Source organism: Ranitomeya variabilis, chromosome 2 (assembly GCF_051348905.1).
Source record: "Ranitomeya variabilis isolate aRanVar5 chromosome 2, aRanVar5.hap1, whole genome shotgun sequence".
Classification (NCBI taxonomy): Eukaryota; Metazoa; Chordata; class Amphibia; order Anura; family Dendrobatidae; genus Ranitomeya; species Ranitomeya variabilis.
Genome location: NC_135233.1, coordinates 292,510,181 through 292,528,092, shown reverse-complemented (window position 1 = coordinate 292,528,092; position 17,912 = coordinate 292,510,181). Strand labels below are relative to the sequence as shown.

General features: G+C 37.4%; 1 protein-coding gene across 5 annotated transcripts in view; it reads left to right on the top strand.

Moving 5' to 3' along the window:
- Positions 1-17,912, top strand: part of TENM1 (teneurin transmembrane protein 1) — a 1,288,567-nt gene that overhangs the window by 334,451 nt on the left and 936,204 nt on the right. For all 5 annotated transcript variants that reach the window (XM_077285119.1, XM_077285117.1, XM_077285116.1 and 2 more), the window contains exon 3: positions 1,791-2,076. In XM_077285119.1, the coding sequence (XP_077141234.1) occupies positions 1,857-2,076 (220 nt within the window). In that variant the 5' untranslated portion in view covers positions 1,791-1,856. The remainder of the gene's footprint in view (positions 1-1,790; positions 2,077-17,912) is intronic.

Below are 17,912 nucleotides of genomic sequence, written 5' to 3'. Positions count from 1 at the left end.
TATCTAAGCAAGTAAAATAAATATATTATTGTGTGTTATTTTTAATAATTAAACATCAGTTCTTTTATTCAGTCACTTTTGTTTTCTTAAGGGTTAATTCTCATATAAAACATTCTAGCAGAGTCACCAAATTTGCCATATGGGCCTCATTGAGAGACCAAGCTATCAGAAGCATGGAGTCTACTGACCCTTGTTGGCTGATTAAAATTGTAAACTTATGGTGTTGAAGAGATGTATTGTGCTTTCTAAGTCCATAAAAGTTGCAGAAACTTTCCCTAACTTTAAAAGAGATCTGAATATGGCCACCTCGCCATTTGAAATACTGGTAAAAGTTGTCTTCTGATATGTGCATTGATTCAGTAATTTAGACTCCTTTTTATACGTAAAGGTCCTAGAGGTGGAATGCCCATTCATTAGACATTTATTGAATATAGTGTGCAATGGAATATGATACATTATAAGAACCAGTGGTAGCCATAATGATTCAAAGAGTGTAATGCAGACGTCCACAATCTTAATTAGAATATATGTAAGGCAGAAACGTTTGCACTTTTGGCACTAGAAATCCATAAATGTTATATATTCTGTCTATCTGTACCCTAATTAATACATTTGATGGGCATCTGAAGCAAGCTTTATACTTCTTCTGAGTGAACACTGATGACATTTTCATGTAATCCCTAATTGTCTTTCCAGAGAGGAAGAGGACTAAAACTCTAGTGCCACCTATACAAAGTAGCAATTCTAAAAGTCAATATCGACTCTCTATCAAGCTTTGTCACATGACGTAGAATAAAAGTGCTCAAGTATTTTGCTTGAGTCCCCGTGACTGCATGATTTGCGGCGGATATACAGTCGCAACACGTGCGAGGATTGCCTAGCAAACAGGCAATACCAGATGTGTTGCTGCTGCCTAAAATCCACAAATCATGCAACCACCCGGACTCAAACATATTACTCGAGCACCCACAATACTCAGATAACACTCAGGCATGCTCGGACAACATCTTATCTGAGCATGCTCGCTCAACACCTTATCTGAGCATGCTTGCTCATCACTAATAGACATCCATTCCGTCTGGAGACTACGTGGGCAACACCAAGAAGAGGCTTTCATGTGACAACATTATAACAACCCTACACCTGTGACTATGATGTAGGGTTGCCTAATTTACAGTAGCTGGACTTCTTTAATCTTCTTTCCGGCTACAGTAACAGCTCAGTGTTATATTCTCCAAAGTGTCCCAAGAATCAATGTTAAACAAAAGAATGCCAGGCCACATGTTGCTCATGCTACTGTGAGCATACTACATTATTTTTAAGTGTTACCATGGCCTGAAGCACCTCAAGATTTGTTTCCCATTGAGCACATCTTGGATGTCATTAGTTGGCAACTGCAAAGGAAGTTGCCAGCATCGAATCTTGAGGAATAATTATGTTCCCAAGTGCAGTCAGTGTGGCAAAACATTGCTTTGACAACAATTGAAAACATCATTGAGTGGAGCCAAGGCATGTAAGCACGTGTATTTCTGCAAGTGGCACTCATACTCAATGCTGAGTAGATTAAGATGTTTAAAAAAAAATGTTTCAATTTTTTTCATCTTCTGTATGCCTTTAATATAGCTATCAATATTGTGATTTTCATAATTCTATTTTTCCTTGTTGGTGTTGCAATTACAATGTTGAGTAGTGTGCACAGATCTACATAAAATACAAGTATACATACAGCATATTTACACTTTTTTAAACCTTTTTATTTATTGTTTATATTCTGATTTTTGTTATTGCAGAAACTGTTCTCCTGTATTATATTGCACACTGTGCTCCATGACTGTGAAATAATCATTTAATGAAATATGGAGCAGATGGACAGCAAGCCTTACCAACCATTATCAAAAATTAAGCATGAAATGGATCTTGCTTACACCAGTTCTTCAGAAGAAAGTGAAGACGAGCGAAAACCTAGACAATCATACAACTCAAGAGAAACCCTTCAAGAATGCACACAGGAAATAAGATTAAACTACAACAGCCATAGCAGCAGGAAAAGGAAAGCAGTGGAGGATCCCAGCCAAGGTAGTACTATTTAAGATAAACTGGTAATATTTCAATATACTGTATATTATAAAATAAAATAAGCCAATTCTATAGAAAAAAACATGGACCACACAGCCAAAAATCAAAAGCTGATCTAATTCTACTAGGTCAAAATTTACACAGCTGAACATGAGGTTCTTAGTTTAAAGGGAATCTGTCACCTACTTTTTCATATATGAGCTTCGGCCACCACCATCAGGGGCTTATCTACAGCATTCTGTAATGCTATAGATAAGCCCCTGATGTAACTTGAAAGATAAGAAAAACAAGATAGATTATACTCACCTGGGGTGGAGGTCTGGTGCGATCCGGTCCGATAGGCGTCGCAGTCCGGGTCCGGCGCCTCCCATCTTCATGCAATGACATCCTCTTCCTTTCTTCTGTCGTGGCTCCTGCGCAGGCCTACTTTATCTTCCCTGTTCAGGGCAGAGCAAAGTACAGCAGTGCGCAGTGGGAAAGGTCCAAAAAGCCCAGCGCCTGCGCACTGTAGTACTTTACGCTGTCCTCAACAGGGAAGATAAAGTACGCCTGCACAGGAGTCACAACAGTAGAAAGGAAGAGGACCTAATCGCAGGATGATGGGAGGCGCCAGACCTAGACCGTGATGCCCATTGGACCGGACCGCACCGGACCGCCCCCCAGGTGAGTAAAATCTAACTTGCTTTTCTTATCTTTCAGGTTAAGTCATGGGCTTATCTACAACATTGCAAAATGCTGTAGATAAGCCCCTATTGGCGGTGGCCACAGCGTATATATGAAAAAGTATGTGACAGATTCCCTTTATCATTCTGATCAGACTTTGTGACGCCCACTGCCACATCACCGTGAACATCTCAGTGGGTCCCTAACTTTTTTAGCCATAAAGGTGCAACTTGGTGTACCAACCACCCCCACGGCGACAATGCACCAGCAGGGTGAACAACCTAGTGCCTCACTGCAAACGTGCTGCAAGGATGAGTACCCATGACTCCAGGCCACACCGCCGCACAGGCACAAAACCACAGCAGCAACGGTGTTTGGTACACAGCGCAGCACCATTAACTCTAAAAAAGTTAGGAACCCACTTAAAGGTTTGCCATGACATGGTAGTGGGCTTCTGAGCAGAATGCTAAACTAAGAACTTAATGTTCAGTTTTGTAAAACTTTGCCTAGAAACATTAGATCAACATATGATTTTTGGATGTGCGGTCCATCTGTTTCTACAGCATTGGCATAAAATAACCTAAAGGGGCACTCCATAAAGGGACAGTTCATGGCTCCTTAATTTGATGCTCTTTGGAACTCTGGATAATGTACTGCTCCTTACTAGACATAACACAATGAATCAGTTTTGTGCAGAATGTTTCTTTAATATGTCCTAAAACTATTCAATTTTCCCAAAATGTAAATTACAGTGTTGGTAGGCTATATTCTGTTTTTTCAAATTACTGTTCTTGGAATATAGTCACAAATTTTCTCAATGGCCGTGAGTGGATGACAAGCACCTTCTATACATACTTTTAACGACAAAACATGTAAAGCGAAAAATGAATTAGCAATACATTTCCAGATTTTAATTTTCATATACACTTTGGTGTGTGCTCTAGAATTTTAATGCTTTAATTATAGTTTTAGAATTCAGTTTTTTGCAGCCTTGCCTTATAATTGACAGTTTCACAAATTTATATTAGAAAACCAGATTATCAAAGGTTTTACTGTTGCATTAGTATATTCGTACTCCATGACACAACATTCCTTTCTGCAGAAATATAAGAATAGATAAATAGACTATTTAGTGTATTAGGCACATTGATAGACTGGCATTTTTTTTTTATATAAACTTTAATAAATTCTAACAAATTTTGATGATGTTTTCTGAATGTATTGCAACAAGATATACTGTTCTGCTTGTCAGAATGAAATGGAACCTGCTGATAAGTGACCTAATGCCAAGTTAAACATACCCTAAGAGCTTTTTTGTCTACAAAATGTACAAGTGAATAAGACTCTACCAGTGTAAATAAATAAGATTACATGCCTTAAACCAAACTTGATTCTTTGAAATCTATAATTATCAAATTCTTTAAGCTGAGCGGTGCTGTTTGTTGGAGTAGTAGCAACAGGTGCAGATATGCTTGAGCGAAAGCAGATGTAGTTGTAGGAATTATTGGAGCTTGTTAATGTGAGCATTTTCTCCAGACTGCATTGTATGACCCCTCAGTTTTATTTGTGCCACTTATTCACTGTAATGCTCCATGTTGCAATGACGCAGAATTGTTGCTGTATGTTGCGGCTCAATCTCCCCCGATGTCTGATTGCTGAAAGACTCTGTTGGAAGTTAAAATCTGCAATACTGATAAACTCTTGCACAATCAGTATGTATGTTCAGGAATTATACACTATTCCTAATTTCAAAAATGGAAATTTGGGATGCATGCACAATACTTGCCAAACATGCATGATTCCTGGAAGACATCTGTCAGGCACCTTCGGAAGTAATCTGTGCTGGAGAACCTCTTTAAGTGAAACCTGGAAGCAAAGCTGAAACAAATTAATTTAATGGTTACTTTTTTCTAATACATTTATCCCAGTAATATTTTACTGGTACTTAACCCCTTGGTGACCAGGCTACATTTTTTTAATCTGATCAATGTCACTTTATGTGGTAAAAACTCTGGGATGCTTCAATATATCTCAGTGATTTTCATGACGCATTGTACTTTATGACATTGGTAGATTTATGTCAATGCTTTCTGGGCTTATTTAGAAAAATATCAGAAATATGACAAAAAATTCTAAAAATTAACAATTTGAATAATTACCCCATTAATTCAGATAGTCATACCACATAAAATATTCATTAAATAACATTTCCCTCAAGTCTGCTTTACATCAACACCATTTTTAAAATATCCCTTTATTTTGTTAGGATGTTAGAAGTTTAAAATGTATTAGTAATTTTTAATTTTTTCAAGGAAAGTTACAAAAAATTTTTAGGGACCTATTTAGGTTTGAAGTGGCTTTGGCAGACCTATATGTTGTAGAAGCCCAAAAAGTGAGACCCCTTTAAAAACAGCATCCCTCAATGTATTCAAAACTGCTGTCAGGTAGTTTGTTAACGCTTTGGGTGCTTTTCAGGAGTTATTACAAAGTGGCATGACAGGAAGGAAAAATGTAAATTTTACCACCTACGTTGCCAACTTCTGAGTAAGTCACTGTAGCCGGCAGATTCTAAGGCCATTTTTTTGTCCATGAAATGCCATGGCAAACATCAGGACCATACACTCATGATCTCAAGGTGCTGATAGGGTTAAAAAGAAGGCCCCACACTCTGTTAACCATATAGATGCTGTCGTCACTATTGACAGCAGCTCCTAAGGGGTAAAAAAGCCATGGTTGGTGGCAACACCAATCCAGGCTGATGCAGCAAGGTGTCAGCTATAGTGTATCAGTTGAGGGATGCTTGATTGTTTAATATGTCAGGTCAGTAAAATGATGTATTGGTGGTCACTAAGGGGTTAAAATAAGAAGAGTTTAATAGAAGCCATCATTAGTTTCATGCTGCTAGTACTACAATTAGCATGAATAAGAGCCTCACTGCGTGATTGCAGCCAGATATTTTTTATTTTGAAATGCTGTGGCATTCTAGGGAAAACCTTATTTTGCAAGCCGTCAAGGGACAATGTGTCTGGGATGAGTAGCCTGAGCAATTTTGCCACCAACTTCTCCCTCCCCTCTCCATTTGATTGACAGGTCTCCCCTATGAATGGGAGAAACTTGTCACTCAACTAGAGCGCAGCAGGGAAACGTTGACCAGGGAATATATTGGGCTAGTCCTGTATCACCCTCTATTCTCCACCCATCTTTTCCAACAATATTTTCTCTGAAACACCAAGGCATGTTAACATGAAATATACCTGCCTGCAATTGCAGTCAGGCTTTCATTCATGCTGCACGTGGTTCAGGCAGCATGACTCTAATAGTAGGTTTTCAAAAAGGAATATTCCAAACAAATGCATCTAAGTTATAAACTTCATGATCATAAAATCTGATAAGTTGTCATCTCTCTAACATTTCTCAATGTCAGAAATAGGAGATATGTATAGCTATGTTTCCTAGACATCCTCTAGCTTGGACTACAGAACATGGTCCTAGAGGTGGAAGCTCAGCCTATCAGACATGCGCAGTATGTCCTATGGATAAACTACTCATGAAAAATGGCTCTGACTAGAGGGGGTTAAATTAGATTTGAATAAAAACAATCTCCAGAGCCTGAACAAATATTTTCATTTTTTGCATGTTACTTGTATCTTTTTTTTCTTCCAACAGCTAAACTTTCTTTTATTTTTGGATTAACGTCACTGTACGAGGATTTGTTTTTTTACAGGATGAGTTGTAGTTTTGATTTACACAATTCATTTTGCTACTGTATATGATGTACTAAAAATGTATTTAAAAAATTCTAAATGGGGTAAAATGGTAAAAAAAATACCATGTTCCATCTTTATTTTCTGGATTTTCAGTTCTATAGCGTTTAATGTGTGGCATCGTCGGATATGTACATTGAGGAGTGTACAATGTGTACCAGATGGGTTACAGTGAGGATTGGAGATGATTTTGATTTTTTTAACCTTTTGATTGCCCTTTTCGGTTCAACAGGTGCAGTTTTGGTGTATCTGCGTGGACGTGTATTACAAAATAATCTGCATTGTTGTGCATGCGGATGTTTGGAACATTCTAGTAGAATTCAATTCCACTACAATATGTAACACTGCTAGACAAAAATGAATTTACTGAAAAATTTGGCACTGCTAGACAAAAATGAGACTGGTTTATTTTTTGATTGCTTATGATAAAACTTAGAAGTACATTGTTCTGTCTGTTACTTTGTATATAGGCTCAATACATTTTATAACTTTAGTATAAAGCTGTATTGAAAATTCTTATCCACACATAAGCTTTGTATATTGGATTAAGGTCACATTATGAAAGGGTTTTACCACGATTAAAAAAATGCATCCTGTCTAAAGATCTTGGAAAAACAATACAATTTTCAAATAGAATTTCAGAAATCAATTCTTACCTGTGTTGCTTGACCACTGCTCAAGTAATTTTCATAGCCTGTCTGCCAGTAGGCTTCTCTTGTGGCTGAGCATGCATTGGTGATATCTGTAGTTGAGTGCAGACAATGAGTGCACATATCATTTACAAGGACCCAGGCAGACAGCGGAGTTCTCATAGCAGGCAGTCAAATCCCAGGCCAAGCAGGCAAGTCACTATTGTAAGTGGCTCTCATACCTATGTACCATTTGGACCATTGATATGATACAGAAACACAGCATAGTTCTATGCAGCTGTCGACACCATTGGCGGACGCAGACAGGAGAAGGCCTTTTGCAGTGCAATAGCTCATCATAATACACAATTCTACCTGATTTTGGAGATGGGAATGGGGCCCCTTACCTCTTGGGCCTCAGGTTGCAACATTGATATGTCCACTCATGGCCTACACTTTGGCAAAGCATGTGCAGTGCTCTGTGACTCACGACACTAACTAAGGAAGTAATCACTTCGCACTTGGCCATAATGCAGACAGCCGCATAGAGCTTATCTGTGTGACTGCATCATATCAATACTCTGACTGGCACCTAGCCGTAAGCGCTGCTTACAATGGTGACTAGGCTGCTCGGCACTGACTTTGACAGCCTAATATGAGATTTTGGTTGTCGGCCTGGGCCCAAGTGAAGGATGTGGTCGCCCTCTGATACTACAGATATCATCTGCAGGTGTTCGGTCACAGCAGGAGAAACCTGTTGGTGGATGAACTATACAGTTAGAAGCAAATAAGAAGACCAGTGATCGGACAAGATAGCTATACCTGATATAGAAAAAGGATACATTTCTGTAATTGAATTATTTTTGAAAAGTTTATTATTTTTCCACGCTTTTTTATATAGGATTGATAGGATGCATTTTTTCATCTTGCTAACACTCCTTTAGTGACAGGTGATTGATGGTTTGCAGATTTGAACCCACTATGTATTCCCATATAGTCTTTTAATATGCAGATAGATATGCATATCTTCACATTTTTCCAGGCCTGCATAATAGTATCATAAAATATAATGGGATGACACATTACATCCAGAATAGAACATTATGTGTCAGGTTTTGAATTTTGCATATGGTCAATGCAAATGTACATCTCAGAAATCAGGCAGCAGACTACAATAACAATTTAATAGAAAAATTGGAATTCAGAGTTAGAACGACCAGTATGAATCAGAATAAGCCAATTTTCAAATGTCTTTCAAGCCTTTGTGATTTAGCTTAAGTGGCTCTGGATATGATTTATTTCAGGGTTTGTCACTTTGAAGAAATACTTTAAAGAGAAATAAAATAGCTGGAGGTTTTATTCAAAGGAAATTCAATGGCCTTTACTTATTTGCCATTTTTTAAGGGAAGGTTTTCTACTACTGCTATACATTATTTTTTCATTGCATTGTATAGACATTTGTACTTCATTGCCACAAATCTATAGCATAGCAAAAAGCCTGAAAATGAGAGCCATTTTATAGCTGTTTCCAAATTTATGAAGTCTCATTAAACATCACTTAGGAAAGAGAAAAATCTCCTAGACGGATGATTGTTCTCTAAACTCATAGAGAAAGTGGAGCTAATTTTAGTGACAAGTGATAGGTTTATTTTAAGCTATTTTATGTTCTTTTCTAGAATGAAAGAAAGATGATGCACAAGGTATCATGACATGACACAATTCAATCATTCTTTTTAGCTATCAATAATAGCTACAGTAGGCATCCTAAGAAGGCTTGGGAATACTATTTAAAGATATTAAGTAAGTCTTGAGAGCGGTCTACGGCCTCCATTCTATAGGAAGGCTAAATCATATCTCTTATCTCGCAATGTGCTAGTACAATATATAATTCAAACATAAGAAATGTACTAGGCAACTCCTAAAATAAATTGTTTATCACATGTAACAAACTGGGATGATTGAGAAATAACAATCTGATGTTGATTGTTAATCAATAGAGTAATAATTTCCATTTATTAGACTAAAGATAACATTTTCATGTACAGTATATAGAGCATTTCATTCACTTGGCTTGAATCTAATAACACTGGTCAACACAATTTTTCTGGCAAAGGGTTTTAAAACATATTTTAAGTCAATTTTGGCTGCTGCTTACGAATATGAACTCCGTTTTTGGCCATCACATCAGGATTTCGAGATATTTTCAATTTTTGATGGAAATTACTCCTAATGTTTTATGATTAAAAACACATGATTTTCGGTACTGCTTTTTGTATATTTTAATCAAGGAATAACAAAGATTACAAAGTCTATGTACAGCAAATAAAATATACTTACAGAATTAAACTACAAAATATAAAAAATCATATATATGGCACACAGATGAATGACAAATGGCAGTTATTTGAACTTTCTTTTCTTGGCTGATCTGTGATGTACAGCTTCTGGGTTGTCTCTTATCAAGCTCCAGCAATAGTCAGCCACCATATGTGAGTCCCACTGGCCTTGATACCGTTCTTCCATTGTTTTAATGTCCTGATGAAAACGCTCCCCTTGTTCCTCGCTCACATCCCCAAGGTTCTCTGGAAAAAAGTCCAAATGGCTGTGTAAATAGTGAATCTTGATACTCATTCTTCTTCCAAGATTTCGCAGACTCATTAGTAGCTCTTCCACAATCTCTTCATAGTAGTCTGCTTTCTTATTCGCTAGAAAATTCTGTACCACATTACAAAATGCATTCCAAGCTCTTTCTTCTGTCTCATTCATTGATGTGATAAAATTTGGGTCTCTCATAAGTGTTCTTATTTGAGGTCCATCAAATAGTCCAGCCTTTTTTTCTCTTCACTAAGACCAGGAAAAGTTGAACATATATAGTTAAAGCATTCTCCACTGTGATTGAGAGCTTTGACGAACTGCTTCATCAATCCAAGTTTTATGTGTAAGGGAGGAAAGACAATATTCTTCCTATCCACTAGAGGATCATGGATGACATTCTTATCACCAGATGCCAAACTTTGTCGCTGAGGCCATTCAGTTGTCACCCAATGCCCTGCTGTAGCTCTACTGTCCCAGTACCACAGAAAACAAGAGTGTTTTGTGTACCCTCCTTGCAGACCCAAAAGAAAGTTAACCATTTTCAAATCAACACAAATTAACCACCCAAATGAAACTAAATTTACCTTAGTGGTGAACCGTATAAACCGGCACTTTTCATACACTACTTATATTTATCAAGGAATTCATGAATATGGGTTATATACCTATAGTGCACAAACGTGATGTGATAGAGAAATTATAAGATCAGATTTGAGTTCAGCACCCTCAAATTAGTCTAAAACTGTTCTTAAAGTCCATGCCAGAAATTTTTTTTTGTAGACCAGTGTAATAAAGATAACTTCTAAATTGCCCCACGATCACCTCTCCATCATTTACTTAAAACAATTATCCCACAAACAAAATACATTTTAATTAATAGAGCCTATGCTGTAATGTCTGCATACTCTCTTTTGCGTCCTTCCGGCACAGGAGATGTAACATATGCAAATCATGTTCCTGTATGGTCAGACACAGTCATTACACAGGACACAGCAGGGGCACATTTATAAGATTATCTCAGCACAGGAACATTTTTTTAATACATCCAGTTGTGGAAATTATCATTATTACAAGATCTATGAACTAGCATGTACTTTGTTTATGGGAAAACCCCTTTAAAAGAGATTTGGATAAGGGAGACCCTGCTCAGTGTCTGATGTACAGACTTCTATTGCACAAGCTAATGAATTGTGAGAAGAAAAGGGCAGAATCATTAGAGAAGATATAAAGAATGGCATGCTAATTCCATATTTCCTGACAGATGTGAAGGACAGTCTAATAGGACTAACTGTAGGTAAGCATTTTGTGGGGGTCATTCTTACTGCCCTCTTTGATTGCCCCACTCCATTTGTTGAGGTAGATATAGAAATATGACTATTGAGTCCTCATTTTATTGCTGAATGCTAATATAGTAGATGAATATATATCTTAGTTATCTTTGGTTTTATTGTTTCTTTTTGGATACACTACACAGGTCTGCAAAAAAATTTTTTCAAGAGCTGTTTTGGTAACTCCACATAATCTTTTAATCTGTTTTTAAGTGCGCTGAATCCAAAAATGACCTTCGTTTTGTCATAGGACATCACATTTTCTGACAATTTAAGTAACTATGTTAAATAAGACAATACCTCAAAATAAATCAAAATAGACTCATAAAATTAATTTTTTATTACAAAAGTTTCATGAAAATCATTTTTTAAGTGCAATGAGCTCACTAACACACACTAAAATCGATTCTTCTTCCCTGTGAGGCTTCTCTTGGTACATTTACGCTTGTGAGTAGCATCTGGAATGTCTCTCTGAAGCATCCAACAGTAGTCTGCCATCATTGTAATGCTCCATCTTCCCTGGTATCTTCTTTCCATCTCTTTAATGTCCTGGTGGAATCGTTCACCTTGCTCTTCACTCAGAGCTCCCAAATTTTCAGGAAAGTTGTCAAGGTGGGAATGGAGGAAATGCACTTTCAAACTCATCAGGCAACCTAAAGCTTGAAATGCTTTCAGCATTCGTCCGACGATTTTTTGTAGTCAGGGTCTTTGTTATTGCCTAAAAATTTCTCTATGACCTCTTTAAATGCAAACCACCCTTCTTTTTGAGGATGCGTCATGGTATTGATAAACTCTTGATCAGCTATAAGCCTTCTGATGTCTGGTCTGACGAACACACCTTCCTTCAATTTTGCCTCGGAGAGGCCTGGAAACTTGGTGACCAAGTATTTGAAGCATTCTCCATCTTTTGGAAGTGATTTTACGAATTGCTTCATCAATCCCAATTTTATGTGGAGAGGTGGTAGAAGAACTTTATGGGGAGGAACCACAGTTTCTTGGAGGACATTTTTTTCACCAACTGTGAGCACCCTTGGCTGCCAATTCTTCTTGGTCCAGTGATTTTGTCAGTCTCGACTGTCCCATAGACACAGAAAACAAGGGTATTTGGTATACCCAGCTTGTTGCAACTTTCAAATCCCCGCACACTTGCCAACCGTTGTCTTCATATTTAAGTTTATGAAGAACCAATTCCAAGTTCTTGTAGGTTTCCTTGAGGTGTACAGAATGACCTACAGGGATGGAAGCATAAAAACCGCCGTTGTGGAATAAAACTGCTTTGAGACTTCTTTTTGAAGAATCTATAAAAAGACGCCATTGCACTGAATCATATTGGATTTTGAATTGACCCATCAAACCTTCAACATCGATGCAATAAACCAACTTATCTTCCTGGGCAAAGTAAGGAATGAACTCATTTTCAAGATGTCGGAACCATGAAAAAGACACTCCTGGCAGTGGCAACAATAAATTCTTGCTTTTGAGCCTTGATCCGAGTAACTCAGCAGCATCTTTGGGAAGATTCAAGTCTCATACCAAATCATTCATCTCCTCCTGGGAAAACAATTTTGGTCTTGTATCATCTTCAAAGTCAGAACTTGATTCATCATCTGGTTCAGGTATGACTCCACCTTCATCTGAGCTAGTTATCTCTTCCAAGGTAGCAGGGGCCTTGGGTACTGGTATATCTGTGCCATAGGGGATGGGATGAATTGCTGAGTGAATATTGGGGTATGAAATGGAATGCTTCCATTTTGAATTATACCTTTTCACATCGCATGAACAAAAGTAACAATCGTCACTATGGTTCTTTTGCTCTCTCCATACCATAGGAATCCCATAATGGAAAGCTTTTTTCTTACCCTTGAACCAATTTTGAAGCTCCTCAACACACCATTTGCACACTTTATGAGGCACCCAAGCTTTATCTTGATCTCCAAGCTTTAGTCCGAAATAAGTGAAGTATACTTTTTTCACAAAGTTTGTAATATTCAGCTGTTGCTTCAACACTGTATATTCACCACAAATGTAACAGAAACTGTCAGGCGAATTAATACACTTCCGTTGAGCCATAATGCTAATTTTGGGAAACACGGTTGAATATGATGAGCTAACACGAACTGAGATGAAAAAGTGTGAACAGGCGAGAACCAAGATAAAACAATTGAATCAAGCCCGGGCATGTCAGAGCCTGCTCGTTCAGCTTGCAACATGTTGATGCTGGTTTCATTAGCTCACTCTGAAAGTTCTTTTCTTTGAAAGTTATATTGTTTTGGCATTGTATATCTTCAATGCATTGATGTGAATTAATTAATAGTAATTTTGACTTTCAAAACCCTAAGATAAAAAAATACCAACAATTTAGAAAAATATGCTAAATTTAAAGAGAAAATTGCATTTTGTGGCAAATCCTGATGTCCAGGATTTTTTTCAATATTTTTTTCGTTTTCAGCACACAAAAATACATGGAAATTAGATGAAAATAATCAAACAGCTTTTTAGTCGCAGACCTGTGTTATTTGTCTAACCTGCTGCTGACTCGTGTCCATTTTTCTCACTTAACCATACTCTATGAGACAATTGAATATTTAATTCACTGTCTATTTTTGATACATATATGCCACTGAGTGTGTTTTATCTTTTTGATATTTAATTGTTTTAGGGTATTTTTTGTTCTTCTTTTGGTACTTAGTGTTTTATTGGTACCCAGAATCCTATTACATTTGATTCAACTTATATGGTTTATGTTATGGGGCTATGTAGAATTTAAGCAAAATGGAATTTCTTAGCCCATAAACATCTACTTTCTAATTACAAGTGTAACCCACAGTTATGATCATGGCATATCTCTGTACATTTTCTAAAATTTGGTGTGGCCACTATTTATCATTCGGGAGAATGGAAGGTCATATTGTGGGTATGACACCATCATTATATGGCCCCCTTATTCTTTTTGCATACTGTATGTGAATCTAGTCTACTTATTCAAAGGGGCATTATTTTCAAGAAGACTCCCACACAGAAGAGTTGATGACTTTGGCTCATTGGCTAACAAGATTTTATTTAAATACGGGGTGCAAAAATGGAAGAGTTAGCCATATGCTAGGAATAGATAGACCAGGAACTCACAATAATATAAAATAAAATACATATTTATGGCAAGTGTCAGATCCTCTTTAAATTCTGTCAATCCACAAATTTTAAAACCATTCTGCACAACTTTGGGATGTCTGAAATTAAAATGTATACCGTATTTTATATTTATAAGCTTATGTAACAGTTAATGATAAACCTTGTGATAATATTTTAGAAAATGTCTTTACAGAATACTGTCTGTCATTTACAAAATAAAGGGTAAAATGCCAGAAGGAATATACTTTTAAAATGAATTGTATGATTGATAGCTATAAACCAACCAATAAATACAATATACAGTATCAGTACACCGTTTTGTTTCAGCAACAAATAAAATCAATGTGAATAAATTAAGCCATCAAGATGACATTTGTAGGTAACGTCCCTGATCCATCAAAGTACAGTATTATTTTAATTTTGATAATGTGATAAATACAATTAAAATTTCACACTATGGATTCAGTTGGACCTTGATATCATGAATCTGATCATGTTTCAATAAACTCAATTGTGACATATTGCTTGTTAGTAACATATTCTGATCAGTTAGACAAAATACAGTATTGCATAATTAGGCAAACATATTCAACAGGTTTAGCATTTAATATCAGTACTGTAAACTTCTAATTACTTGTTACTAGTCAAGATGGCTGTAAGAATCTACTAACATTACTTTCACTAATTTGATATTCTTACATTAGTTATAACAGTCTTGGTTTCATAAAAAGAGGTCTGTCAATCATTTTTAGCCTAGTAAAACAACAGTAGACCCATTTGGGGCATTTGTAATTAAATTAAACTTTAATCTTATATGCTAATGAAGTTGAAAGTGCCTAAAGGTGCTCTCCATGGTAAACTATAACTTTTCCCAAACTCTTGGTCTTGATTAAATCCTCATTAATTTAGCACTCCTTTTGGCACTGAAATATTGCATTTTTGTTATGGAATTCTGGGACAGTAGATGCACAGTACTTCACCAAAATAGGGAAAATTCTTGGACTCTGCCCCCACAGATTTGATATTGATCATAAGAATACCTAGAAAACCACTTTAACAGACATTATATGGATTAAAGGAAGATGAAACACTTATGCTGATTCTATCATTTTCTTGAATAAGTTTTATCTCATTAGTTTTCTTTAATTCATTTACTGTTAAGCCCTCTAGAAGGAAAGAAGAATTGATACCCTAAGCATTTCCGATACCAAATTAATAGTGTGTCCTCGGGGGTAATAAAAAACCATGCAGTATGCTGGCATTTGTGTACCTCAAATGCACTGTATCGAACAAGGTCACATATATGAATGGAGTGCAAGAATTAATGATGTATGGCAACCATATGGCAAGTGTAAAATTAGTTCCTAAAATTTGAATTCACTATATTGCTATATTTTTCAAATAAATACATTCATGAGGCTCTCCAAGAATGAAGAAATTAAAAGTTATCCAGCTTCACAAATGTAAAATATTCATTTATTGGTAGGTACATAAAATCATGATAACATGCCTGTAAAACTTCTTATTAGAAACACTTGGTTGATTAAGTTGGATGAACATTTGCTTGCGTGAAGTTTTCCATGGATCTTATCATGATATTATTTTAAATACTTACTAATAGATGAAGATTTTACATCTGGATAATCTTTCATTTCTCAATTGCTGTTGTGCCTCGGCAGAGACCATTTACCTGCTCCCTACTGGATTGGGCTACATGTGGTGAACTGGATCTTTTTTTGTCTTATTTCCCCGCTATGAATGTAATAAAGTGGCACCAATCAGGTAATTGAAATAGCAACCTGTCATGGTTCCCAATGGCAAGGGAACGTAAAAAACACATAAGTAACGAACGAGCTCTCGGGTGATGGAAACTCGAGTTGACCGTGAGCTAAATCTACCACACAACTAACAGTAGCCAGGGAGCATACCTACGGCTTCCTATATGCCACGCGCCAGCCGGAGGACTAACTACGCCTGGTAGAGGAAGAAACAGACCTGGCTTACCTCTAGGGAAATACCCCAAAAGATGATAGCAGCCCCCCACATGTAATAACGGTGAATTAAGAGTAAAAGACATACACAGTATGAAAGTAGATTTAGCAAAGAGAGGTCCACTTACTAGATAGCAGAAGGATACAAAAGAGGACTTCACGGTCAACTGAAAACCCTTTCAAAAACCATCCTGAAATTACTTTAAGACTCCTGTGTCAACTCATGACACATGAGTGGCAATTTCAGCCCGCAAGAGCTTCCAGCTACAGAGAATTACTAAAACTGCAAACTGGACAAAAGGTACAAAACAAAAGGACAAAGTCCACTTAGCTGATCAGCAGACTAGAAACACATGGGCCACTTGCACATTGAACAAGTCTATAGGAACCTGTTCACACCACCAGAAAACTTGAAGACACAAAAGAGCACAGTGAGGTCAAAAATACTATGTTGTAAAAAAAAAAAAAAAATCACAGTAATCAGCAAGTGCTAGTCAAAAGATGTAAAGAAAACAGGGTATTTAGTTGATACGTTTTTTTGCAAAAAAACGTATCAACTAAATACCCTGTTTTCTTTACATCTTTTGACTAGCACTTGCTGATTACTGTGATTTTTTTTTTGTTTTTTACAACATAGTATTTTTGACCTCACTGTGCTCTTTTGTGATCAGCAGACTAGTAGCAGGAACATGCAACTGAAGGCTCTGGTTACAATGATGACCGGCAAGGAAATGACTGGAAAGCAAGGCTAAATAGGAAACTCCCAAACACTGATGGAAGCAGGTGAACAGAAGAAGCAAAGTGCAAACAAGTCACCAGTACCACCAGCAACCACCAGGGGAGCCCAAAAAGCGGATACACAACAGTACCCTCCCCTTAAGGAGGGGGCACCGAACCCTCACAAGAACCGCCAGGGCGATCTGGATGAGCCCTATGAAAGGCACGAACCAAATCCGAGGCATGAACATCAGAGGCAGTTACCCAAGAATTATCTTCCTGACCATAGCCTTTCCATTTAACCAGATATTAAAGTCTCCGTCTGGAAATACGGGAGTCCAAGATCTTCTCCACGACGTACTCCAATTCACCCTCCACCAGCACAGGAGCAGGAGGTTCAGTAGAAGGAACCACCGGTACCTCATATCTCCGCAACAACGACCGATGGAACACTGTCATGATTCTCAATGGCGAGAGAACATAGCCCAGCATATATGAGAACTAGCTCTTGGAAGATGGAAACTATACTGACCATGAACTAAACCTGCCGCACAACTAGAAGTGGCCGGGTAGCATGCCTACGTTTTTTATCCCTAGATGCCCAGCGCCAGCCGGAGAACTACCTAATCCTAGCAGAGGAAAAGACAGTCCTGGCTCACGTCTAGAGAAATTTCCCCAAAAGGCAGACAGAGGCCCCCACATATATTGGCGGTGATTTTAGATGAAATGACAAACGTAGTATGAAAATAGGTTTAGCAAAATCGAGGTCTGCTTACTAGATAGCAGGAAGACAGAAAGGGCACTTTCATGGTCAGCAGAAAACCCTATCAAAACACCATCCAGAAATTACTTTAAGACTCTAGCATTAACTCATAACACCAGAGTGGCAATTTCCGATCACAAGAGCTTTCCAGACACAGTAACGAAACAGCAGCTGTGAACAGGAACAAAATGCAAAAACACACAAGGACAAAAGTCCAACTTAGCTGGGAGTTGTCTGGTAGCAGGAACATGCACAGA